The following is a 26,890-nucleotide window of genomic DNA, read 5'->3' on the forward strand; positions in this document are numbered from 1 at the left end:
TAGAAATTATGGCTAATATATAATGGAAGTTTCTATCATCTCATACAATTTGGAGGGACTTGATCTACCATTTGAGGAAAATAGGTTCTTTGGTCTAACTCAGGTAAGAGAGAGTTCTGGTTCTTTGCAAATAGGATTAGTAACATTTTCATCACCAGATATGAGTAATTTCCAGAGTTCAAAGAAAATTCATTTGTGTTGTTCTTGATGTCTTAAACTAAAAATCTCATGTGAAAACCTCACCACAGGAAACTAAGGTTAGGTATAGACAATATAGCATAAGTTGGGTGTCAAGTTAATGTCTCTTTCTGCTGTGCAAGCAGGGCAAGTTACAAGTGGGAGAGTTGTGGGACTTCTCCTATGGTCCTTCTCCTATGGATTTCTCTTATGGTCCAGTCACTTGTGCTTCCACTGCAAGCGACTTGGGTTTGATCCCTGGTCAAGGAGCTAAGATCCCACATGCTGTGTAGTCCCCTGCCCCCCAAAAGTGGTAGAATTGTAGCGGCTTGGAATACCCAGGAAGCATGTCACAATTAGGGATGTGCCTAACTGAAATAAAAATTTTACGAGAGTAGAGTTGAGTTTTATATAAAACTAGGTGACTACATTGATTTCCTCTAGCCTTTCACGTAGAAATGACTCAACATGTGAACGGTTTAATTGAAAAAGCTCTGGAAGGGATGCTTTGGAGGCCAGGAACTTGGGAGAGACTAGATCTTGGTGAGGTTGTCATAGTGGAGGTCTTGGACAGCCAGGGACTGTCTGAGAGAAGTAGATAATGAGCAGGAGCAGAAGGCAGTATGACAAGAGATGGTAGAGGAGCTGGAGATGAGGTGGCAGACACCAAAGACCCTCTGCCTGTCAAGTCTTTGCAGGCAGCCCATTTGCCTGTCAAGTACCTTGGAAGTAAAAGCTACTTCCTCACACCCTCAAAGTTACTTTGTCTTTAGGTTGTCAGTGACTTATGGAATAGTAGAGTGAAAAACCCTGGGCTCTGGAGTCAACTTTGTTTTTTAAATTAGTAATTTTTCTTTAAAGAGAAAAACATGTGCAAAATAGAAAATTTATCACCCATAGTCCCCTCCTAGAAAACAACTATGAAAATTTTGACATTTCTTCAAGTACTTTTTAATCCACTTGCATTTTTAAAACAATGGCAAGAATTGGGTTTGAATTGGACACTTAGCTGTGCAAAATTAGGCAATTTAATCTCTTTCAGTCCTTACAAAACATGGATCATATTCCTCCTTTCTATGCTCTATCCTGCTATTGTGCAACAAAGGATATGAAAGATTTTTTTAGAGGTTGAAAACTTTTAGAAAGAGGAAATTAATGTCATAAATTTTGGTATTTGCCTCCTGTAGGAAATTATTAATGAAACATGATTAAAAAACAACATTTATAGTAGGTTACAACTTAAAGAAATTATCCCAGTTGAAATTATGTGATAGTAGGAACATTCTTAATTCAGAAGAGTTTATAACTTATATGGTTAACCATGAGGAATAATGATATTCTTATAATTGTATTTTATTTTTAGAGTGTATAGCACAGCTATAAAATATAATATACACTATATTAATGTTTTCTAAAGTCAATATGAGGTCAGAATAAATAGAAATGTCATGCAAGTTTCAGGAAATAATTGTATTATATTTATGATTAGATACAATCTTATTAACATTTTAAACCAAGATTCATTAGCATGTTAAGGAAATAGAAATGATGTGTAGATAGTTAAGAAGACCAGACAACTATTAACTTGTTGAAAAGAGTTAAGAAAGGAGATGTCATTAGTAATAAAAAGTGTTTATTCTGGATATCATATGACTAAGGAGAGTCATAAGATTAAGAAGAAGTTAAAGAAATTATGTAGTCAAGTCACTGACCAAAGATTTAGTTGATGACTCCTTTAGCATTTTTCACATAGATCATTAGCTTGTCAGTCATAATAATTTCTATTTCTCCTGAGAAGTCAGCAGAAGTGAACAATATTAATCATCCTAAGTAAATTATGTCTGAGGGTTTGGAGAGGATTGAGAAAGCCATTCATGAAGCCCTCAAAAGGATGCCCCAAACAGGTTTTAGAATTTACACATTTGCATATAATTACAGTTCTGTTATGCATTGTGTATGTAGCCTTGATCTTCCCTTTGGCCTCTAGGTTACAATGATTCAAGTCCTCCCTGACGTTAATAACTCTAGTTATAATTTTTTCAGGTATGCCCACATAAGAATGCATAGGGAATGGGGAAATTAGATAAGATGGCATTGCTAAACTAATACCTGGAAGCGGATCAGAATAAAGTTATACTAGCATCAGAGACTCTAATATCTAAGCCTTTGGATCACTTACCTTTCATTTATGAATATTTTTGTATGTCCCATGAACAGAAATGTCTCTGGCTTATTTTATGGGAATAACCTTTGATGCTTTTCTTCAAATATAGGCCAGTTAGACAAAAAAATTAGTTTATTTCTCCCCTCATGGAGTAAGAATTCAAACCTCCAATAATGTCTGTACTACTCCTTCTTCATTACCTTCAGTTGTTTGTTCTTCCTCCAAATATTCCTACTTTGTCTATATTTTTAACTTAAAAAAACTGAAGTACAATTGAAATATGATTTATATTAGTTTCAGGTTCACAACACAATGGAACCTAAATCTGTAAGGATTAATTCCTTCCCTATGTTAATGACTCTAGTTAGAATTCTCATTTGAGAAGCTATAGCCTTCAGGTCCAGCCTGTAGAATAGACATTATCAATAGGGAGAGAGATGACAAAGTCTTTGCACAATTCACTAGTGACAATATTTTTCAGAAAGTAGGAAATGGTGAACAGGATAAGATGATGCATAGATATCAGAAGATTCAGCTATTCTGAGATATTTGGTGATCTTCATGAGACCAGTTTAAAGAAGGTGGTGGGGACAGCTGTCAGACTGCAAAGAGTTAAGGAGAAGGTAATTGATGGGCTTCCCTGGTGGCTCAGATGGTAAAGAGTCTGCCTGCAATGCTGGAGACCTGGGTTCAATCCTTAGGTCAGGAAGATCCCCTGGAGAAGGAAATTGCAACCCACTCCAGTATTCTTGCCTGGAAAATTCCATGGATGGAGGCTCCTGGCGGGCTACAGTGCATGGGGTCACAAAGATTCAGACATGACTGAGCAACTAACTTTACTTTATAATGAGGAATATTAAAGAGGAATAAATATTTCTTGAAAGTAAGAGCAGAGAGGAGATCATCCTGGAAAGATGGCATGGAGCCAAATTATAGGAGCACAGTCTATGTTAGGAGTTTGTATTTCTACAGGCAATGAGAATCACTGGACACTTTCTGGTGGTAGTAGTTATATCATCAAAGTGCTGCTTAGGAAGAGTAAGCTGATGGCCATATGCAAGTTAGATGTGCAGACACTGGCTGTCCTGTATTGTAGAATTTCAGTAATAATTAGTGAAAGGCAATGAAGATTTGAGAAGAGCAGGGTGGATGAGATGCCTGCAATATTGTAATAGATCTGGAGGAAAAACTGCATTGGGAAGTAGAGAGATGATTATTAATTATTAATTTATTAACAAAATTAACAAAATTATTATTTTTTTTGTCAGTTCAGTTCAGTCACTCAGTCGTGTCTGACTCTTTGCGACCCCATGAATTGCAGCACGCCAGGCCTCCCTGTCCACCACCAACTCTCGGAGTTCACCCAAACTCATGTCCATCAAGTCGGTGATGCCATCCAGCCATCTCATCCTCTGTCGTCCCCTTCTTCTCCTGCCCCCAATCCTTCCCAGCCAGAGATCATTCTGTCGTTTTTGAGATTGCATCCAACTACTGCATTTCAGACTCTTTTGTTGACCATGATGGCTACTCCATTTCTTCTAAGGGAATCCTGCCCACAGTAGTAGATATAAAGGTCATCGGAGTTAAATTCACCCATTCCAGTCCATTTTAGTTCGCTGATTCCTAGAATGTCGACGTTCACTCTTGCCATCTCCTGTTTGACTACTTCCAATTTGCCTTGATTCATGGACCTAACATTCCATGTTCCTATGCAATATTGCTCTTTACAGCATTGGACCTTGCTTCTATCACCAGTCACACCCACAACTGGGTATTGTTTTTGCTTTGGCTCCATCCCTTCATTCTTTCTGGAGTTATTTCTCCACTGATCTCCAGTAGCATATTGGGCATCTACCAACCTGGGGAGTTCCTCTCTCAGTATCCTATCATTTTGCCTTTTCATACTGTTCATGGGGTTCTCAAGGCAAGAATACTGAAGTGGTTTGAGATTCCCTTCTCCAATGGACCACATTTTGTCAGAACTCTCCACCATGACCTGACCATCTTGGGTGGCCCCACATGGCATGGCTTAGTTTCATTGAGTTAGACAAGGCTGTGTAGTCATGTGAAATTTCACTAATATATAAACGTGTAGGTGATAGTGTTTGGTGGGCTATGGAAAATATGACTATGAAGTTTAGAATAGAATTAGGAGAAGAATGACTAACTCCTAGGATTCAACTAGCATTTACATGCTGGGGAAATCCTTAACCTTTCCATATATATTGTCTTTCACACAATGGTCAGGCTTTTGGGGAAGGTATAATTAGAATATATGAAAGCCCATTAGGTGAAGAGAGAAACAACAAAATCTTAAAAAATGTTATGTATTTATATAGCAAATAAGTGATGAAAAACCAGAGAAAGACAAAAGAAGGATTTTGAGAAATAGGCCTACCAGGAGAGTTTAGTGCCACTAAGGATATTTATAATAATATCATATGGCTAACAATTATTGGGTTCTTGGTATGAATCAAATACTGTTCTAAATTCTTCTCCTATAGCAATTTTTGAGGCCAGACTATTTTCATTCCAATTTAATGATGAATAAATGTAGATATAATAAGATTAAATCATTTGTCCAAGGTCAGTGTAAGTGGTACAGCAGGTGGTCAAGTTTAAACCCAGCAATCTTGTGTGTGATTTTTCATTTTTAACAAATATTTTACATCTCTCTCTCCAGAACATTAAAAATAAGAAGGAAAATGAATAACTGAATAAACTACATAATACTCAAATTTGTATATTTGGAAAGATTAACAGGGTTGGATTATCTTTTAAATTCTAGTTCATTGCTATTTTCTACAGAAAATTTCACTTATCTTTAAAATCAATTTTCATTGTGGAAGAAAATGTTTGAGATGAGATTAATTCTAAGTTTGGAGTCCTAAAAAGTCAAACTCTCAAAGCAATAAATCACAAAGCAATAAATAAGAATATAGCTATTGAGAGTTATAGTTTATTTCAAATTTCAATACCATCTTATTTATCTATTTCATAGATTTTTAAGCACTTTTCTATTGTCAAGTTATTATTCCAAAAACACTTATCAAGGACGTTACCTGTGCATTAGGTGAAATTTACATCTCTGATTGACTGGAAGACACTGAATCTTGGAAATGAAAGGTATAGATGATTTCTGAAGGTTCAATTCAAATATTATAATCTATGTGTATAAAGCCCATATTAAATACATGTGATGTTAAGCTGTGTTGAGTATAGAGCTTCTGGAAGAATCAGATGTTAATTTCAATAAAAAATAATAACATCAGGTAAAAGGATTCATAAGTAATATAAATAAGACCCTTTGGAGTTGACCAATTCAGATGGACTTAGAGGGTGATTATTCTTGAAATCCAGATTTGAGGCTGGAAGTTTAAAGGAATGGATATCTTAAAAAAAAAATGTTTATATATTTATTTATTTTTGGCTGTGCTGGGTTTTCTTTGCCGCATGGACTGTCGTCTACTCGTCAGCGACTGGGAGCTACTCTCCAGTTGCGGTGCACGAACTTCTCATTGCTGTGCCTTCTCTCGTTGCCGAACACAGCTCTAGGGCATGTGGGCTTCCAGGCTCTAGAGCACAGGCTCAGTAGTTGTGGCTCACAGGCTTAGTTGCCCCTGGCAAAGTGGAATCTTCCTGGATCAGGTATCTAACCTGTGTCTCCTGCACTGGCAGGCTGATTCTTTACCACTGAGCCACCAAGAAAGCCCAGGAGTGGATATTTTAAAGTGCATAAGATAAAGTTAATGAAATGGAAATGATGATGGGAAATGAAACAGGGAGGATGGATTTAGGAGGCATAATATGTAAAACAAATAGAAGTTCCAGAGGATAAAAAGGAACTGATATAATTTAAATGGGGAGAGGAATGAGAAGATGGGTGTGAAAAGTATTTAAAAGGTCTCAGCTTGTTTGGTGTTGGGAAGAAGTGGAAGAAATTAAAATATACTAATAGGAAAAGAAATTAATTTTTTAAAATTAATTTATTTAAAAAATTAATAGGAAAATAAATTTCCTAGTAGTGGAAAATTAACTAATTAAAAATAATTGGCATATTGTTTTAAAACAAGAGTACAGAAATGTATTGCTGGAAGAGACAATACACATGAAAACAATAGACAAGTATATAGGGCTTCTATATTAATAAGAGTGATAAAATGAATATACTATCTTAACCAAATCAACACAAATTAAATATGAAAAAGTTCTCTATTTGCTGAAGATATTACTGTAAAACAAGAAAATCCAAGACACTGCAGTAAAACACTATTACACAGAATGTGGTAAGGTAGCTACATAGAATGAAATTTTCTTCATTTAGCAAGAGGAAGCTAGAAATGGAAATGAGAAAAAATATTCTGTTCATAATGCCAAGAAAAAAGTTAAAAAATACGGGAATAAGTCTTACAAAGAAGGTATAGAATATGTATGAAGAAAAAGACAAAATCTTATTAAAGGACATGAAACAAGGTTTGAACAGATGGGTAGATGCATAATGTTTTTAAATGGGAAGATACCGTCATAATAACAATGCTCCTTCATTCCAAGTTAATATATAAATTTAAGGCAGTTAAAATCAAGAAGTGCAATGGAATTTTTTTGAGGGGTTGGATAAAATGATCTTAAAGTTTATATAGATAATGTATATACTGAAGAATAACTGTACTTCCCTGGAAGTCCAGTGGTTAAGAATCTGCCTGCCAGTGCAGGAGACACAAATTCGATCCCTGGCTCTGGAAGACCCCATATGTCACAGGGCAACTAAGCCCCTGCGCCACCACTACTGAGCCCGAGATCCCAAACTCTTAAGCCCGTGTGCTGCTACTACGGGGCCTGCGTGCCTAGAGCTGGTTCCACAACAAAAGAAGCCGCCACAGTGAGAAGCCCAAGCACTGCATCTAGAGGAGGCTTGGGCGCAGCAACGGAAACCCAGCACAGCCAAAAATAATTAGTTAATTAAAAAAAAGAATAGCCAACTAAGCATGAAAAATAATTACAGCAAAGGAGGGACTTGCTTTATCAAGTGACGTAAGATAAAGCCACGGTTTTGAAATACTCTGATATTTCTACAGATGTAGGTAAATATATCAGTGGAAACAACAAATAATTTAGAAACAGATTCCAAATTATCTGAAAATTGAGCAAAATGCAAAAACCGTAATTAAATTCATTGGGGAAAGAATAGGCCACTTTACACATAGTGCCATTACAATTCTATTATACCTGGAAGAAATTAAAAGTGGACTTATATTTTAAAGCATATATAGAAGTAATAGAGCAGAGTACTAAATGGAAAACAAAAAACAATGAAATGTTGAAAGAAAATCTAAGGGTGTAGTTGTATGATCCAGGAGTGAGGGAGATCTTAACAAGACTAAATTCAGTAGCTATAAGTTAAGTAACAGCTGTATTTAATCATATAACAACTAAAAACTTGGGAATAGCCAAAGAAATTATAAACAAAATAATAGATAATTGATTTAAAAATATAATAAATGAAAAAAACTTAACATCTACAAATATAAAAAGAGCTCTTACAAACGACAAGAAAAAGACAGCACAATAAGAAATAGGAAAATACATGGAAAAGTAATTCACAAAAGACCAAATCTAAATTGCAAGAAAACATGTTCAAATTTATTGGTTGTCAGGGAATGAAAATTAGAGTAACAAAGAGCTATCACTTTATACCCAGTATACTGGCAACAATTTAAAAAGTGTTAACATTTATTTTAGTGGAAATATGTCTTATTACAGCCTTTTGGGAAGGCAATCAGGCAAATGTACACAAATTAAAAATATAAGTACTTTGTGTCAGTAATCACATCCTGAGAACTCATACCATGAAAGGAAAACAGTACAAAAGGATGATACATAAAGATACAGAGGATGCAAAGACATCAAGGATGCAAACAAAGATATTTGCAGCATTCTTTGTTGGGCCTCCAAACTGCAAACTGGGTAAATGCTTATTAATAGGGAAATTAGTAAATAAATTGTGGTCTATCCACACTGAATCAGGCAGCATTATAAAGAATAAATTAGAGCACCTCTCCAGACAATTTTCTGTACCTTTCTGTACATGTTTTCATTCTGTGGCATATTTCAGTAGAGAAACTTGAAAGTACAAATCTAGATTTTCTGAGTCAACTTTCTTTATCTAAAAATTATTATTATTTTGGCTGCACCATGCAGCTTGCAGGATCTTCGTTTCCTGACTAATGATTGAACCCATACTCTCTGCAGTAGAAGCACAATGTCTTAACCACTGGACCACCAGAGAAGTCCCATGATTCACTTCTTTTTAAATTCTTAGGTGCCTTTGTCTACATATCCCCTTCTTGATTAGACACTAAAGCCCAAACTAAATTTGAGGTACATGATTAAATGATACCAAAGATTTATGCAGGGGACATTTCTGATTCTGGCTCTTTGTTCTACTTGTACTGTGTAAACTCTTAAGTAACTCTGTACAATGGCAAGATGATCTTTAGTTTTTGAAATTTTTGCAAGGACTTTCTTTCCAACTTACTAACTATGTCTGTCTCCCTCTTATACTCTTCAGTTAACCTCAGGGTTAGCCTTGTGCATGAAGTTGATGGATGGAGGAAATCGCTCAGTGGTGTCTGAATTTTTGCTGCAGGGACTCACCAGTTCTTGGGAGATCCAGATTCTTCTTTTTCTCTTGTTCACAGTATTTTATATAGCGAGTATGTTGGGAAACCTTCTCATTGTGCTCACAATTCTCTCAGACCACCATTTACATTCCCCCATGTACTTTTTGTTGGCAAATCTCTCCTTCATTGACACAGGTGTTTCCAGCATTGCAACCCCAAAGATGATTTCTGACCTTTTCAGAAGACACAAAGTCATCTCCTTGAGAGGCTGCATCACCCAGATGTTCTTTATTCACACTGTTGGGGGTGCAGAGATGGTGCTGCTCACAGTCATGGCCTATGACCGGTACGTTGCTATCTGTAAGCCGCTCCACTACCTGACCATCATGAGCCTAAGAATGTGCACTTCTCTTCTGGCTGTTGCTTGGACCATTGGACTCATCCACTCTGTGGCCCAGCTGGCTTTTGTTGTCAACTTACCCTTTTGTGGCCCCAATGAAATGGATAGCTTTTACTGTGATTTTCCTCGGTTCATCAAGCTTGCATGTACAGACACGTATAGATTGGAGTTTCTGGTCACTGCCAACAGTGGTTTCATCTCCATGGGCACCTTCTTTACCCTGCTTGTGTCTTACATCTTCATCCTGGTCACGGTTCGCAAACATTCTTCAGGTGGTTCATCCAAGGCCCTTTCTACCCTCTCAGCTCACATCACTGTGGTAGTTTTTTTCTTTGGCCCTTGCATTATTGTCTATGTGTGGCCATTCCCGACCTTACCCATAGATAAATTTTTAGCCATCTTTGATGTTCTAATTACTCCTTTTATGAATCCTATTATCTATACATTTAGAAACAAGGAGATGAAGATGGCAATGAGGAGACTGTTTGGTAAGGTTTTAAGTTTCAGGAAGAGTTCTCATGCACAATCCAAGAAATTTAGATTGATCTTGACTATTCTTGGAAATTAACCTCTTTAATTACCCTTTTCATATATATTTTCAGTGTACTTAATGATTTTCAATATTCACTGTGAAATTTCTCCTCAAGAATTCTGTTCATAGCTGGTCATTTTTTCCATAAGGACCCTTGGTCTAAGGAAACTGAAAATACTAGGCAGGAGTGAATTCAGCACTGGAATATAATGTTATTAAAAACTTACAGATGTTGGTAAAGGCTGAAATCTCACATACTGGGCATGTTTCCTGTTAAAACAAAATGTTGGATACTCTTCTCTCTGATAGAAATTCTCAAAGATGTATCTCTTCTAATATACAGATGTACCAATATTCAAGCCCTTTGTGTTTCTCAGTATCTATACACCTGAAGGAAAAAAAATGAAACAAAGACTATTGTCTAGGTAGCTTCGAGATTTTTGGGCTTCTATTGTCTGAATTTAGCCATCCACACTCAAGATTTAATTAATTACAAGGTTTTTAAATTTAGTTAGGATTGGAAGGTGATATTTGGCTAACTCAAAGAGTGACAACTCAGAAGATATTAATTTTTTTTGATATTAATATTTTTAATTAATCAAATGTTTTGAGACCAGGTATTGTAAATTCCTATATGCCTCAGTGTGTATACCTGTTTCCTGTTATTTCCTAAACTTAGTCACTATTTTTATATGGCAAAGATAATTATGTGAAACTAAATGATTTTAAATGGGTTGAATATTTTGTAGATAAAAGAGATAATACTGAATGAAAATGCAAAAGATTTATATATTATGAGAACCAGGGTAATAACTAAATAAAACAAAGTATCAGTTCAGTTCAATTCAGTCACTCAGTCATGTTCAACTTTTTGTGACCCCATGGACCACAGCACACCAGGCTTCCCTGTCCATCACCAACTCCTGGAGTTTACTCAAACTCATGTCCATCAAGTCTGTGATGCCATCCAACTATCTCATTCTCTGTTGTCCCCTTCTCCTCCCACCTTCAATCTTTCCCAGCATCAGGTTCTTTTCAAATGAGTCAGTTCTTTGCATCAGGTGGCCAAAGTATTGGAGTTTCAGCTTCAGCATCAGTCCTCCCAATGAATATTCAGGACTGATTTCCTTTAGGTTTGACTGGTTGGATCTCCTTGCACTCCAAGGGATTCTCAAGAGTCTTCTCCAACACCACAGTTCAAAAGCATCAATTCTTTGGCGCTCAGCTTTCTTTATAGTTTTTATTATTTATTTATTTAATTGGAGTGTAGCCGATTTATGATGTTGTATTAGTTTAAGGTGTATAGCATAGTCATTTTTTTCAGGTTATATTGCATTATAAATCATTATAAGACATTGGGTATAATTCCCTGTGCTATACAGTAAATCCTTATTGCTTATCTCTTTTGTGTATAGTAGTTTTTGTATCTCATAATCCCATAATCTTAATTTGGTCTTCCCCTCCCCCTTGGTAACCATAAATTTGTTTTCTACATCTATGAGTCTGTTTCTGTTTACAGATTCATTTGTATTATTTTTATATCACATGTAAGTGATATCATGTGGTATTTATCTTTCTCTGACATTTCAAAAGCATATATTCTCTGAGTCTATCCATGTTGCCCAAATGGCAAGATTTCATTCTTTTTTATGGCTGAGTAATATTCCACAGCATATAAATATATCACATTTTCCTAAGTCAATCATCTGTTCTTGGGCACTTTGGGCTGCTTTCATGATTGCCTTTTGTAAATCAAGGTGCTATGAACATTGGGATACAAGTATCTTTTTAAAAAAAAACAGTTTCATATATAATTATTTTTTAAGTAGATTGATTAAAATTTTAGTTGGAGTTCCAATAACAAACTCTCAAAAATTAATAGAATGAATATAGAGAGAAGTAGAAGGATATAGTAGACCTGAATAGCATCATGAACCAATTCAACAGAATTAAGATTTATACAATTTTCACACAACAGTAGGATACAAATTCTATTTAAGTTCCCATAGACTATAAACTAGGAGACTCTGAAACATATACAGGGACATAAAACAAGGTGCAAAAATTTCATAGTCTAAAGGTATTGAAATCATACAAAGTCTGTTCTCTTATCACTGTGGAATTATGTGAGAAATATCAAAAGATATTTGTAAATAACCCATATATTTTCAAGTGCAATGTGACTTAGCCATTGAAAGCCTCAGTAAAGTTAGAAGACTGAAAAAACACAGTGTTTTCAGAGAGGAAAGCATTTAAATGAGAAATTATTATCAAAGATGCTTTAACAAATCTCATGTATTTGGAAATTAAATGTCCTCTTTAAATGATGCATGTATTTAAGAAAGCCATAACAAGGAAAATCAGAAAATATTTGTAATAGAATAAAAATGAAAAGAGAATTTACCAGAATTTGTTGCAAGCACCTGAAGCTGCACAATGCAATTAAGTACAATGTGGAGTCTTGAATAAAGTATGAAAACAAATATTGAACACTAGCATAACATTTTGTTAAATTTAAATAAAATCTATACTTTAGTTAACAATTTTGCTTCCCTTGTAGTTCAGCTGGTAAAGAATCTGCCTGCAATGTGGGAGACCTGGATTCGATCCCTGGGTTGGGAAGATCTCCTGGAGAAGGGAAAGGCTACCCACTCCAGTATTCTGGCCTGGAGAATTCCATGGACTATACAGTCCATGGGGTTGCAGAGCCGGACACGTCTGAAAGACTTTCACTTTACTTCACTTCACTTCATGCTGTTGCTGCTAAGTCGCTTCAGTCGTGTCTGACTCTGTGCGACCCCATAGATGGCAGCCCACCAGGCTCCGCCGTCCCTGGGACTCTCCAGGCAAGAACACTGGAGTGGGTTGCCATTTCCTTCTCCATCACTTCATGGGATGCATGTATCTTTTTAAATTAAGAGTTTTCATTTTTTCTGGGTATGTACTCAGGAGTGGAATTGCTGGATCATCCAGTAGTTCCATTTTTAGTTTTTTAAGGAACCTACAGACTCTTCTTGTGGCTATAGCAATTTACATTCCCACCAATAGTGTAGAAGCTTTCCCTTTTCTCCACACCCTCTCTAGCATTTATTGTTTGTAGATATTTTGATGTGAGCCACTCTGACTGGTCTGAGATGATACCTCATGGTAGTTTTGATTTGCAATTTTCTAATAATCACTGACATAGAGTATATTTTCATATGCTTTTTAGCCACCTGCATGTCTTCCTTGGAGAAAAGTCTATTTAGATCTTCTGCCCATTATTTGATTGGGTTGTTTGCTTTTTGATACTGAGCTGCATGAGTTGTTTGTGTATTTCAGAGGTTAATCCTTTGCTGCTTCTTTTGCAAATATTTTCTCCCATTCTGAAGGTTGTCTTCTTTTGATTGGTTGTCTTTGTTTCCTTTGCTGTATAAAAGCTTTTTAGTTTAATTAGGTCCTGTTTGTTTATTTTTGCTTTTATTTTCATTACTCAAGGAGATGGATCAAAAAACATTTTGCTGTGGTTTATGTCAAAGAGTGTTCTGCCTATGTTTTCCTCTAAGAGTTTTATACTATTTGTCCTTATACTTAGGTCTTTAATCCATTTTTAGTTTATTTTTGTGTAGAGTGTTATAATTTCATTTATTTACATGTAGCTGTCCAGTTTTCCCAGCACCACTTATTGAAGAGACTGTTTTTTCTCCATTCTGTATTCTCGTTTTTGTTGTCATAGATTAGAAGACCATATGTGCATGGGTTTATCTCTAGGTTTTCTGTTCTATCCCACTGATCTATATTTCTGTTTCTATGCCAGTACTATAATGTTTTGATGACTATAACTTTATAATATAATCTGAAGTCAGGGAACCTGATTCCTTCAGCTCTATTTTTCTTTCTCAAAATTGCTTCAGCCCTAAATGGTTTTTTGTGTTTCCATACAAATTGTACAATTTTTTGTTCTAATTCTGTGAACAATATCATTAGTAATTTGATAGAGATTGTATCGAATCTGTACATTGCTTTGGATAGTATAGTCATTTTCACAATATTGATTCTTCCAATCCAAGAACATGGTATATTTCTCCCTCTGTTTGTGCCATCTTTGATTTCTTTTATCGGTATCTTACAGTTTTCTGAGTGTAGGTTTTTGCCTCCTTGGGTGGGCTTATTCCCAAGTATTTTATTCTTTTTGATATTTCCTTGATTTCTTTTTCTGATCTTTTGTTTTCAGTGCATAGGAATGGAAAGGATTTCTGTGTATTAATTTTGTGTCCTATAACTTTACCAAATTCATTGATGAGTTTTAGCAGTTTTCTGGTAGTATCTTCAGGATTTTCTATGTATAGTATCATGTCATTTGCAAACCGTGACAGTTTTACTTCTTTTCCAGTTTGGATTCCTTTTATTTCCTTTTCTTCTGTGATTGCTGGGCTAGGACTTTCAAAACTAAGTTGAATAATAATGGCAAGAGTGACATCTTTTTCTTGTTTCTTGTCTTAGAAGAAATGGTTTCAGTTTTTCACCATTGAGAATGATGTTTGCTGTGGGTTTGTTATATGTGGCCTTTATTATGTTGAAGTGGTCCCCTCTATGCCTACTTTCTGGAGAGTGTTTTTAAATCATAAATGGATGTTGAATATTGTCAAAAGCTTTTTCTGCTTCTCTTGAGATAATCATGCATTTATATTTTCAATGTGTTGTTGTGGTGTATCACTCTGATTGATTTGTGGATCAACCAGGAAGAAATAGAAAAGATGAACAGACCAATCACAAGTATGGAAATTGAAACTGTGGTTAAAAATCTTCCAACAATCAAAAGTCCAGGACCAGACTGCTTCACAGGCAAATTCTATCAAAAATTTAGAGAAGAGTTAACACGTCTGCTTCTGAAAGTCTTCCAAAACATTGCTGAGGAAGGGACACTCCTAAGCTCATGTTATGAGGCCACCATTACCCTGATACCAAAGCCAGACAAAGGTAACACAAAGAAAGAAAATTACTGGCCACAGGCCACCTGATCTGCCTCTTGAGAAATTTGTATGCAGGTCAGGAAGCAACAGTTAGAACTGGACATGGAACAACAGACTGGTTCCAAATAGGAAAAGGAGTACATCGAGGCTGTATATTGTTACCCTGTTTATTTAACTTATATGCAGAGTACATCATGAGAAATGCTGGACTGGAAGAAACACAAGCTGGAATCAAGATTGCCAGGAGGAATATCAATAACCTCAGATATGCAGATGACACCACCCTTATGGCAGAAAGTGAAGAGGAACTAAAAAGCCTCTTGATGAAAGTGAAAGAAGAGAGTGAAAAAGTTGGCTTAAAGCTCAACATTCAGAAAACGAAGATCATGGCATCCGGTCCCATCACTTCATGGGAAATAGATGGGGAAACAGTGGCTGACTAATTTTCTGGGCTCCAAAATCACTGCAGATGGTGACTGCAGCCATGAAATTAAAAGATGCTTACTCCTTGGAAGGAAAGTTATGACCAACCTAGATAGCATATTCAAAAGCAGAGACATTACCTTGCCAACAAAGGTCCATCTAGTCAAGGCTATTGTTTTTCCTGTGGTCATGTATGGATGTGAGAGTTGGACTGTGAAGAAGGCTGAGCGCCGAAGAATTGATGCTTTTGAACTGTGGTGTTGGAGAAGACTCTTGAGAGTCCCTTGGACTGCAAGGAGATCCACCCAGTCCATACTGAAGGAGATCAGCCCTGGGATTTCTTTGGAAGGAATGATGCTAAAGCTGAAACTCTAGTACTTTGGCCACCTCATGCGAAGAGTTGACTCATTGGAAAAGACTCTGCTGCTGGGAGGGATTGGGGGCAGGAGGAGAAGGGGATGACAGAGGATGAGATGGCTGGATGGCATCACTGACTCGATGGATGTGAGTCTCAGTGAACTCCGGGAGTTGGTGATGGACAGGGAGGCCTGGCGTGCTGCGATTCATGGGGTCACAAAGAGTCGGATACGACTGAGCGACTGATCTAATCTGATCTGATCACTGATGAACATAGATGCAACAACTATGTCATATCATTTTGAACTTTTAAATCTCTGTGTCCTTTGTGTGAGTGTGTGTAAAGATAAATCCTGTAAATTAAAAAAAATTCATGGTGAAATATTTGGTCCCAATTTTCATCTGCTCTGTGGAAATATTTTTTCTGTACTCTTTTTCCTGCCATTTGTTTCCATGTTTATTGTGTTCTTTCTAATCGTGTAGATTTTGTGTTTGCTGTTTTTATCTTTAAGGTTCTGAATTTAAATCAAAACTTTTTTCTTTTTCAAATTTCTTCACATTTATTTAGCATTTTACAGTTTAGAAAGCATAGTTGCTTGTGGTAATCTTACACTCTTTCCTATTACAAAATTATATTTTGCTCCAGTATCTTATTTTATGTATCCTTTTACCCCCTCTCTCTCTCCTAATCCCTCCTTTCTCTTTTCTCTTTCTTAGGCATTTCTTTGGGATAAAAATTTAGTATGAGAGTTCCAAATGAGTCATTTTTCTTGTTTCCCTAGCTTGGGGTTTACTCTTCATTTTGGGTCCATCATTGTTTGTGGTTGAAAGTTCTGTCTCTGAGCCTGGGGTGGAGATAGGTAAAGAGAAGACAGAATGATGCTCCATACACAAAGGAATATTGCCCTGGCCCCTACAGACTGACCCTCTCTCCAAGCTCTTTCCCTCATGTTCCTAGCCTCCACGGGCATATAGTGTTTCTGTCTCCTCCCCTCCTCTCTCCTTTCCTCTTCTCCCCTCTGCTTCCCTCCCTTCTCCTCCCTCCCTCCTCTCTTCCTTTGTTTTTCTCTCCCTTCTTCCTTTCTTATCCACTTCCTTTATTTTTCTTTCTCTGTTTCCTCTCTTTCTTTCTTTTGTGATGAGTACTTTAAAAATCTATTCTTATAGCTGCTGGCTCTTTAAAAAATGTGGTATATCTTTTCCTGCACCAACTCTTTGTAGCAACTTCATGTCAATGAATGAATGAAGTTGTGTTCTAGCTTAGCAGAATTTTTTTTTTATCAGCTAATTTCTTTCTTTGTAAACTTTTTCCCCCTTTACTTCTGTGAGCCATCAGAGTTGGTCAGGCCACTATAGGGCTGTACATATTGCAAAAAGGTTTTCTTTCCGCTCTACTCTTCACACTAAACAGATATACTATTACTTACAATTTATATTTACTACTGTGATAATTAGTAAAAAAAATTGTCAAGATTGAATTTCATTTATCTGCTGAGTTTTCTATGTTTGCTAAGCCATATATTCAATAATTGGTCTTACATTTTATTCCTTTCCTCTCCCCATGAATCAATGAGAATATATAATTGTTCATAACATAGGAAGCTTAGGAACTGGAAGATACTGTAGAAATTATTTTCTATAATCTCATTTTACAGATGAGGAAATATTACTATAGAGATATGAAGTGAAACATCTGAAGTTACAGAGTGAGTTACTGACCAAACATGAATAGAATTTAAGTTTTCTGATTCACAATCTACAATGAAGTCCAACATAGTAGTTATTTCTGAGTTAAAAGTATTCTTTTTGATGTGAAATTATAGGCCATATAATTGAATTAATAGTTAAACAGTGTTCCATGTAGATTATAAATATGCCAGTTTTTGAATGTAAAACAGAATAATAGCCTTATAGATAATTCACACAAACACACACACTAGGGATTTCTATGAAGTTCCCTATTTTCTGGTAAGTTTCTTGGGTGAAGTTGGTTTGATATGAATATAACAAAAGTATATTTATGTGTTTCTTGGAGATTCTTTAACCTTACTCAGGAAATACATATTTCAAACTAAGTAAACAAAGTGGTGTTTAAAATGTTTTCTGATCTCTTTTTCTTCCTGTTTGTGGCTAATCCATGACTTCCTCTGTTGGTGTGGCAGCATTCTGGGTGACAATTCCCTTGGATAAATGAAATCATATTGGCAATCCTAAGTCTCTGCAGTATCATTTGGTCAGTACTCTCCTGTGTGCCAATTAGTCAGATCTTTCCCAAGAACAGCATTTTTACAGCTATTTGCATATGAAGCAATGCTAGTTTTAACCAATAAAAGTTGAATATGGTTAACTCTTTGGTAACAGTCACACGTCAGGTCTTTATATGAGTAAGTTAGTGACAAATTCAGAAATAACTTGAGGATATTGGTGTACAATGTTGAAGTCCCTAAAGACCAAGACTCAATAGATGTTTCTGGTGACAGGGTCATTTTGTAAAGAAATCAGTTAATTGTTACCTTGTACAATAGAAGCAGCTTCAGCTGAGCTTAATGAGTAAGAATTAACACAAATGAGAAAGAGCACATACAGTCAGAAACTGATTTTATTATTAATTTCCCCCCCTATTTATCCATTGTTCTCTAAGATTGAGATCCAAGAAAAAGAATTACAAAAGGCAGGAGACAGTTTTGTAAGTGGGAACAGAATTTGAATTAGTGTAGTGTTGGGCTTTATTTTATTCCTTGATGTGGAGACCGAGCACTTTTGCTTCCTCTGTCAATGATACAGCACTAGGAGCAGAGCCTCTTCTATGGGAAGCTAAAGGCCTTCAAGTGGTTAAAGCAACGGCAGTCTGGGAACCCAACTAGGAGCTCTGAGATGCAGGTATTACACAGATTTGCCCTTACTTCAATAGCCAGGAAGAATCATGGCTGTGTTATGTTAAATAATCAGAAAGTCATGAGAAAAGTCTTCTCTATATACTGGTTAAGAGGCAGATCGGGGAATCAATATCAGTTCTACCACTTACTGTTCTAATCTATGGCTTTCCCTCTCATGGTCTCGATTTCCTCCACTGTGAAAAGGAGCTGATAATTTTTATGGTTTTTGTAAGTATCAAACAAGATAGTGTCGGTAAAGGTGTTATCGTAGTGTCTTGCCCATGGTGGTCACTGTTTTTGTTTTACTTTGGCTTGTTCTCATTGTTTTCATTGATAGCTTATCAAACACTGCTTCAGACTGGGAGCTCTTCCCTCATTATGTTTCAACAACTCTTTCAGAGTCAGATATGAAGCTGTATATCCAAATAACTTATATCCATATCTTAAACTGCATCATAGGTCTTGATTTCTTTCTGAAGACAGCCCTGTTCACTCTGGCTCATGTGTATCTTTTCTGCTTCACAAATTCTATGCTCATACTACTTATTTGACATTCTCTATGTAAGAATTTTTTATTGTTTATATTTTAGTATGTGCTAAAATGTAAATGGCTTAATGGCAGTGAATATTTTAATACTTCAGGAAGTCCATAGAGTCCTGGAACAATGCATTGGGCTTAGTAGATATCTAGAAAATGTTTGCTGATTGATTACAGAGTGTTATGATAAAGGGAAAAATGAATGACATAGAAAATTTACAATAATGTGCTAATCAATGTAAGTGGAACAAAAACAATTAGAGAAGAGGGAGACTAATACAGGGATAGGGTTTTTATGGGATACGGGACTTATAATCAACTGCAGATGAGGGAAAAGGTAGTGAATATGGTAGCACTCCACTGCAGGGAATACCATCATTACAGTGAGGTTCATTACCTACTGGGCTGGCATTGTGTTATAAAGTCATAGAAATATAAGACTTGAAAGGACTACTTAGCATCACCTACTCAGTCCCCTTTATTTTCCAGATGATGAAACTGAGTTCAAGAAGTGAGTTGAGTGTGGAAGGGATGAGAGAAAGAACTTATTCTAACTTCCCATGAACTTAGGGCTTGTGCTTGATCACAACTTTCCCAATTACAAGTGCAGTGTTCTTTTCAATCTTTCCAACATTCCATGAACCATGAAAAGTGAACGTGGCATGGACAATGATTTCCTAATTTAACAGAATTTTGTTTGCTACATTGCATTGGCTCATCCATGTTTAGAGTCTGCAGCACAGATTTCTTTTCTGGCTTGTCCTAACTCTGTCATATGCTCTCACAGCTCAAGCTTTCCTTGAGCTGAGCTACGGAAGCTGGATACATTTTTAAGGTTTCTACATTATCTTCTCTCTTTATGGGGAAAAGATGACTATGATTTGATAAAACCACAATATGTTTAGCTTGAAACATAAGAGAGTATCAATGAAACTGATAGCATTTCATATCGGAGGTCAGTCAGTCCAGTTCAGTTGCTCAGTCGTGTCTGACTCTTTGCGACCCCATGAATCGCAGCACGCCAGGCCTCCCTGTCCATCACCAACTCCCGGAGTTCACTCAAATTCACGTCCATTGAGTCAGTGATGACATCCAGCCATCTCATCCTGTCGTCCCCTTCTCCTCCTGCCCCCGATCACTCCCAGCATCAGAGTCTTTTCCAATGAGTCAATCTTCCCATCAGGTGGCCAAAGTACTGGAGTTTCAGCTTTAGCATCATTCCTTCCAAAGAAATCCCAGGGCTGATCTCCTTCAGAATGGACTGGTTGGATCTCCTTGCAGTCCAAGGGACTCTCAAGAGTCTTCTCCAACACCACAGTTCAAAAGCATCAATTCTTCGGCGCTCAGCCTTCTTCACAGTCCAACTCGCACATCCATACATTACCACTGGAAAAACCATAGCCTTGACTAGATGGACCTCTGCTTTTCAATATGCTATCTAGGTTGGTCATAACTTTCCTTCCAAGGAGTAAGCATCTTTTAATTTCATGGCTGCACTCACCATCTGCAGTGACTTTGGAGCCTAGAAAAATAAAGTCTGACACTGTTTCCACTGTTTCCCCATCTATTTCCCATGAAGTGATGGGACCAGATGCCATCATCTTACTTTTCTGAATGTTGAGCTTTAAGCCAACTTTTTCACTCTCTTCTTTCACTTTTATCAAGAGGCTTTTTAGTCCCTCTTCACTTTCTGCCATAAGGGTGGTGTCATCTGCGTATCTGAGGTTATTGATATTTCTCCCGGCAATCTTGATTCCAGCTTATGCTTCTTCCAGTCCAGAGTTTCTCATGATGTACTCTGCATATAAGTTAAATAAGCAAGGTGACAATATACAGCCTCGATGTACTCCTTTTCCTATTTGGAACCAGTCTGTTGTTCCATGTCCAGTTCTAACTGTTGCTTTCTGACCTGCATACTGATTTCTCAAGAGGCAGGTAAGGTAGTCTGGTATTTCCATCTCTTTCAGAATTTTCCACAGTTTATTGTGATCCACACAGTCAAAGGCTTTGGCATAGTCAATAAATCAGAAATAGATGTTTTTCTGGAACTCTCTTCCTTTTTCCATGATCCAGCGAATGTTGGCAATTTTATCTCTGGTTCCTCTGCCTTTTCTAAAACCAGCTTGAACATCTGGAAGTTCACAGTTCACATATTGCTGAAGTCTGACTTGGAGAATTTTGAGCATTACTTTACTAGTGTGTGAGATGAGTGCAATTGTGCAGTAGTTTGAGCATTCTTTGGCATTGCCTTTCTTTGAGACTGGAATGAAAACTGACCTTTAGTCCTGTGGCCACTGCTGAGTTTTCCAAATTTGCTGGCATACTGAGTGCAGCACTTTTGGAGGTAGTCAGAGGGTAAAGAAAATGAAGGTCATCAGAATTGTCTGAAGTTTGGGGAAATCCATGCATGGGAGTAACAAACAGTGAGAAAAATCAATAAGTTCATTTCTATTTCCACTTTCCTCCCTCATGGTATTCCAGGGCACTCCTATCTGCTTCGCACAACCCTTTTGATTCAGCAGAATATTTATTTCTTTTATCAAAACTTAGAGAATTCTAGAGAGACTGGGGAGTCAGAAGCAGTGCTTTTTGGCAAATAGTTACTGCATATCTTCTGAAATGGCATTTTTTAAAAAAACTATTTTTAATTGAAGGATAATTGCTTTACAATATTCAGTTCATTTCAGTTCAGTCATAAGGTTATATTATATGTGTTTTGGCTGTGTGAATTATGGCAGTATTTTTATGTGGTCAGTAACTCTTCACAAGGTTGATTTCATTTTTATTCTCTTTTTTAGGTAAAATTGAGTCATCTCTGTTTGCAGAGGAAATGGGTGCAGCCAACCACTCCATGGTGTCTGAGTTTGTGTTCCTGGGGCTCTCCAGTTCCTGGGAGATCCAGCTTCTTCTTTTCCTTTTTTTCTCTGTGTTCTACATGGCAAGCCTGATGGGAAACCTCCTCATTGTGTTCTCTGTGAGTGCTGACGCTAGCTTGCACTCCCCCATGTATTTCCTGCTAGCCAACCTCTCCTTTCTCGATGTGGGGGTTTGCTCTATTGCTGCTCCTAAAATGATTTATGACCTTTTCAGAAAACACAAAGCCATCTCTTTTGGGGGTTGTCTAACTCAGATCTTCTTTATTCATGCCATTGGGGGCACAGAAATGGTGCTGCTCATTGCCATGGCCTTTGACAGATATGTAGCCATATGCAAGCCTCTCCACTATCTGACCATCATGAACCCACGAATGTGCATTTTGATTTTGGCTGCTGCCTGGGTCCTTGGCCTCATTCACTCAGTGGCCCAGTTGGCTTTTGTTGTAGACTTGCCCTTCTGTGGTCCTAATGTATTGGACAGCTTTTATTGTGATCTCCCCCAACTCATTAAACTTGCTTGCACAGAGACCTATAGACTAGAGTTCATGGTCACTGCCAACAGTGGACTCATCTCCGTGGGTTCCTTCTTCATATTGATTATTTCCTACATCTTCATTCTGGTCACTGTTTGGAAACACTCCTCAGGTAGTGTGTCCAAGGCCCTCTCCACCTTGTCAGCTCACGTCACTGTGGTGGTCTTATTCTTTGGGCCATTAATCTTCTTCTACACCTGGCCCTTCCCTTCATCACACTTGGACAAGTTCCTTGCTATCTTTGATGCAGTGCTCACTCCTTTTCTGAATCCAGTCATCTACACATTCAGGAACAAGGAGATGAAAGCAGCAATGAAGAAACTCTGCCATCAGCTTGTGAGTTACAGCAAGTCCTAAATACTCTAAAGATAAAAGATATTTAGCTCTACCCTTAATGACAACAGAAAAAATGTCATGTCAGGCCTCTATTAATTTTATGTACTAGGTTACATTGAGGGATATTCATGTTGCCATACACTTAATAAGGATAAAGAGAGCTTACATTGTAGTTTTCTATGTTTCCAGCTTTTGCTGGATGTTTTATATGAATTATTTTATTTACTATTCATGATAACTCTGGGTGGTGAGTATTTCATCTTGTCTTTTTAATAATTAAGAAATTCTTAGCTCATCCTTTGTATAATTACTATGTTAAATACTTCAAATGAAAGCTGATTATCATCTTAATCCACCATATCCAATTGTCTTATCTCTCAAAAGGTGCCAAACAGAGAAGGTGTTCAATAATTCAGTGTTGGAAATTAGAATATTATTCCTTTTCGCTGTTATTCTTTCCCTGTTTGGAATTGGTTAATGTTCATTTCTCAAACTACCTACCAAACTGCCGTAATATGCGATTGGTTTTTTTCCTATAGATAACTGTTTTTCCTATAGATAACTGTTTTTTCCAATAGATAACCTAGATAACTGTTGACTTTATAATAGGCTTGTTGAATATTATAACTGAACTTTGAAAGATCATGTGTTCTAACCCCTTTATTTTATCAATGGTAATACTCAGGCAGAGATATGTGAAGTGAGAAATCTAGGATAACAATCAGATCTCAGCTCTCCATCCCTGCCCCAATTTACTGGGGGAAAATTGACAAATATAATTGTATATGTTTAAAGTGTACAATGTGATGATTTGATATACATATACATTGTGGAGTGATTGCCAATATCAAGATAATTAATACATCTATCACCTGACACAGTTAATTCCTTTCTTCTCACTTTAGATTAAAAAATTGGAAAAAAAATCCAGGCCAACATTTTAGTTTGTATTCTAACTAACAGAGTATTCACTGGCTTTCTATCTCTGACCCCAGTGATAGCGGAACTGACACTGTAAGCTCATTACTCTTTTCATTGGTATCAATTTCACATGATTATTTGCTGTTTTGAAGTTCTTTTCCTGCAGCTCAAAAAGAAGTTTCTTCAACAGGGTCCTGGGTATTTTATAACTGGATGATAATGTTATCACTCACACATGGCTTTTATTTATGTCACTTATTAGAAACATACTATACCAATACAGTATACTAACGCATATATATGGAATTTAGAAAGATGGTAACAATAACCCTGTGTACGAGACAGCAAAAGAGACACTGATGTATAGAACAGTCTTATGGACTCTGAGAGAGAGGGAGAGGGTGGGAAGATTTGGGAGAATGGCATTGAAACATGTAAAATATCATGTATGAAACGAGTTGCCAGTCCAGGTTCGATGCACGATACTGGATGCTTGGGGCTGGTGCACTGGGACGACCCAGAGGGATGGTGTGGGGAGGGAGGAGGGAGGAGGGTTCAGGATGGGGAACACATGTATACCTGTGGCGGATTCATTTTGATATTTGGCAAAACTAATACAATTATGTAAAGTTTAAAAAATAAAATCAAATCAAATATGCTTCATAAAAAAAAAGAAACATACTATAAAATAGTATTATTCTATGTTGATTTTTTTCCTTTAATCAATACTTTAAAGGGTATTCACCATAACTTTTCTTATTGTTACCAAGATTGCACAGTTATTTTAAATGAGCTTCAAGAATTTCATATATGAATATTACAGCATTCCTTGATCTGTTTTTATTAGTGGATCATGGTTTTCATAACTAAACAGCCATGGCAATTTCAAGCTTTTGAGACCCAAAGATAATATAGGCCAGAGACAAAAATCTTTCTAATCTATATAAATAAACTAAGCTATTGATATACAAAGTAATGATTATGATAAAATCATTCTAATGGCTACTTATTTTAAAGATTCTTAAAAAATGTAGGTTAGCAATTTTGGGTAGAATTTTTTAATGAATTCCTTTTCTTAAACTACTGATAGGTGTCAGACATCTTTTAGGAAGTTGTTTTACTCTTTTACATTCATTTTTCTTCTTATTTTGTTTTTTACTTTAAAATCATTAATTCACAAGACTTTAAGCAGCCTGTCTACTGATGGGTGGGTCTGTATTAATTAACACTCTGACATAAATCACAAAATATCCTTTTGACCTACATCTTAGAATGATGAAAATAAAAACAAAAGCAAACAAATGAGACCTAATTAAAACTTAAGAGCTTTTACACAGCAAAGGAAACCCTAAGTAAAACAAAAAGACAACTTTTATAATGGTAGAAAATATTTGCAAATGAAGCAACTGACAAAGGATTAATCTCCAAAATATACAAGCAGCTCAAAAAAAACAAAAACAAAAACCAAAACCCATCTGATCAAAAATAGGCAGAAGGCCTAAACAGACATTTCTCCAAAGAAGACATACAGAAAGTCAACAAACAAGAAAAGATACTTGATATCTCTCATAATTGGAGAAATGCATGTCAAAACCATAATGAGATATCACCTCAGACCAGTCAGAATGGCCATTATTAAAAAAATCTACAAACAGTAAGTGCTGGTGAGGGTGTGGAGAAAAGGGAATCTTCATGCACTGTTGGTGGGAATATAAATTGATACAACCACTATGGAGAACAGTATAAGTGAAGTTGCTCAGTCGTGTCCAACTCTTTGCGACCCCATGGACAGTAGCCTACCAGGCTCCAGGTCCATGGGATTTTCCAGGCAAGAATACCGGATTGGGCTGCCATTTCCTTCTCCAGGGGATCTTCCCAACCCAGGGATCGAACAGGGGCCTCCTGAATTGCAGACAGACGCTTTACCGTCTGAGATGGAGGGTCCTTATAAAACTAAAAATAGAATTACTATACGACCTAGCAATCCTACTATTGGGCATATACCCTGAGAAAACCATAATTCAAAAAAGACACATGTACCTCCAGTGTTCACTGCAGCAATATTAACAGTAGCTAGGACATGGAAGCAACCTAAATGTCCATCAATAGATGAATGGATAAAGAAGATGTGGTATACATATACAATGGAATATTACTCATTCACAAAAAAGAGTGAAATAATGCCATTTGCAGCATATGGATGAACCTAGAAATTACATTAAGTGAAATAAACCACAGAAAGAGAAATATCATATGATATCACTTATATGTGGAATCTAAAATAATGATACAAATGAACTTATTTACAAGACAGAAACAGACTCACAGACATAGAAAACAAACTTAGAGTTACCAAAGAGGGTAGCAGGGGGTGGGGAGGAGAGATAAATTAGGAGTTTGGGATTAACAAAGACATACTACTATATACAAAATAGATAACAAAAACTTACTATATAGCACAGGGAACTATACTTAACATCTTATAAAAAGAATATATATATATAAAACTGAATCACTTTGCTGTATACTTGACACTAACACATTAAATTAACTATATGTAACTCTATTAACTATATTTCAATAAAAATACATATTTATGAACAGTGATTAGGTACCAGTTGGAAAGGAAAAGAACTACAGAGTAAAACTATTAAGGTGCAATTCAATAGCTCTGTGGAGTTGGTGTACAAAAAGTACTTTAATGTTGTAGAATATGATAAGTAAAATTAAAAAAGAAACAAGAATTTGAGAGGGACATTTTGAACATAAATATAATAGTTAATATCTTTAACATATAAGTGGGACTGATAAATTAATACAAAAAAATAATATTCCACCTATGAGGAAGCAGGGAGAATACTACAATAAATAAGAGAGTGAAAAAGCTGGCTTAAAACTCAACATTCAAAAAACAAAGATCATGGTATCTGGTCCCATCACTTCATGGCAAATAGAAGGGTAAAAGTGGAAACAGTGACAGAATTTATTTTCCTCTACAAAATCTCTGTGGATGGTGACTGCTGCCATGAAATTAAAAGATGTATGCTACTTGGAAGAAAAACTATGACAAACCTAGATAGCGTATCAAAAAGCAGAGACATCACTTTGATGACAAAGGTCCATATAGTCAGATCTGTGGTTTTGCCAGTAGTCATGTATAGATATAAGAGTTGGACCATAAAGAA

At 36.5% G+C, this 26,890-nt stretch overlaps 1 protein-coding gene across 1 annotated transcript; it reads left to right on the forward strand.

Annotated features, from left to right (window-relative positions):
* On the forward strand, positions 1-23,892 carry LOC102402727 (olfactory receptor 4F15-like). The gene is made up of 4 exons (XM_044925254.1): positions 1-103; positions 8,910-9,054; positions 9,157-9,307; positions 21,838-23,892. Exons 3-4 carry the CDS (start codon positions 9,301-9,303, stop codon positions 22,803-22,805), a joined length of 975 nt encoding a protein of 324 aa, XP_044781189.1. The 5' UTR covers positions 1-103; positions 8,910-9,054; positions 9,157-9,300; the 3' UTR covers positions 22,806-23,892.
* Positions 23,893-26,890: the final 2,998 nt, after the last annotated feature.

The sequence above is a fragment of the Bubalus bubalis genome, chromosome 11 (assembly GCF_019923935.1).
Source record: "Bubalus bubalis isolate 160015118507 breed Murrah chromosome 11, NDDB_SH_1, whole genome shotgun sequence".
Lineage (NCBI taxonomy): Eukaryota > Metazoa > Chordata > Mammalia > Artiodactyla > Bovidae > Bubalus > Bubalus bubalis.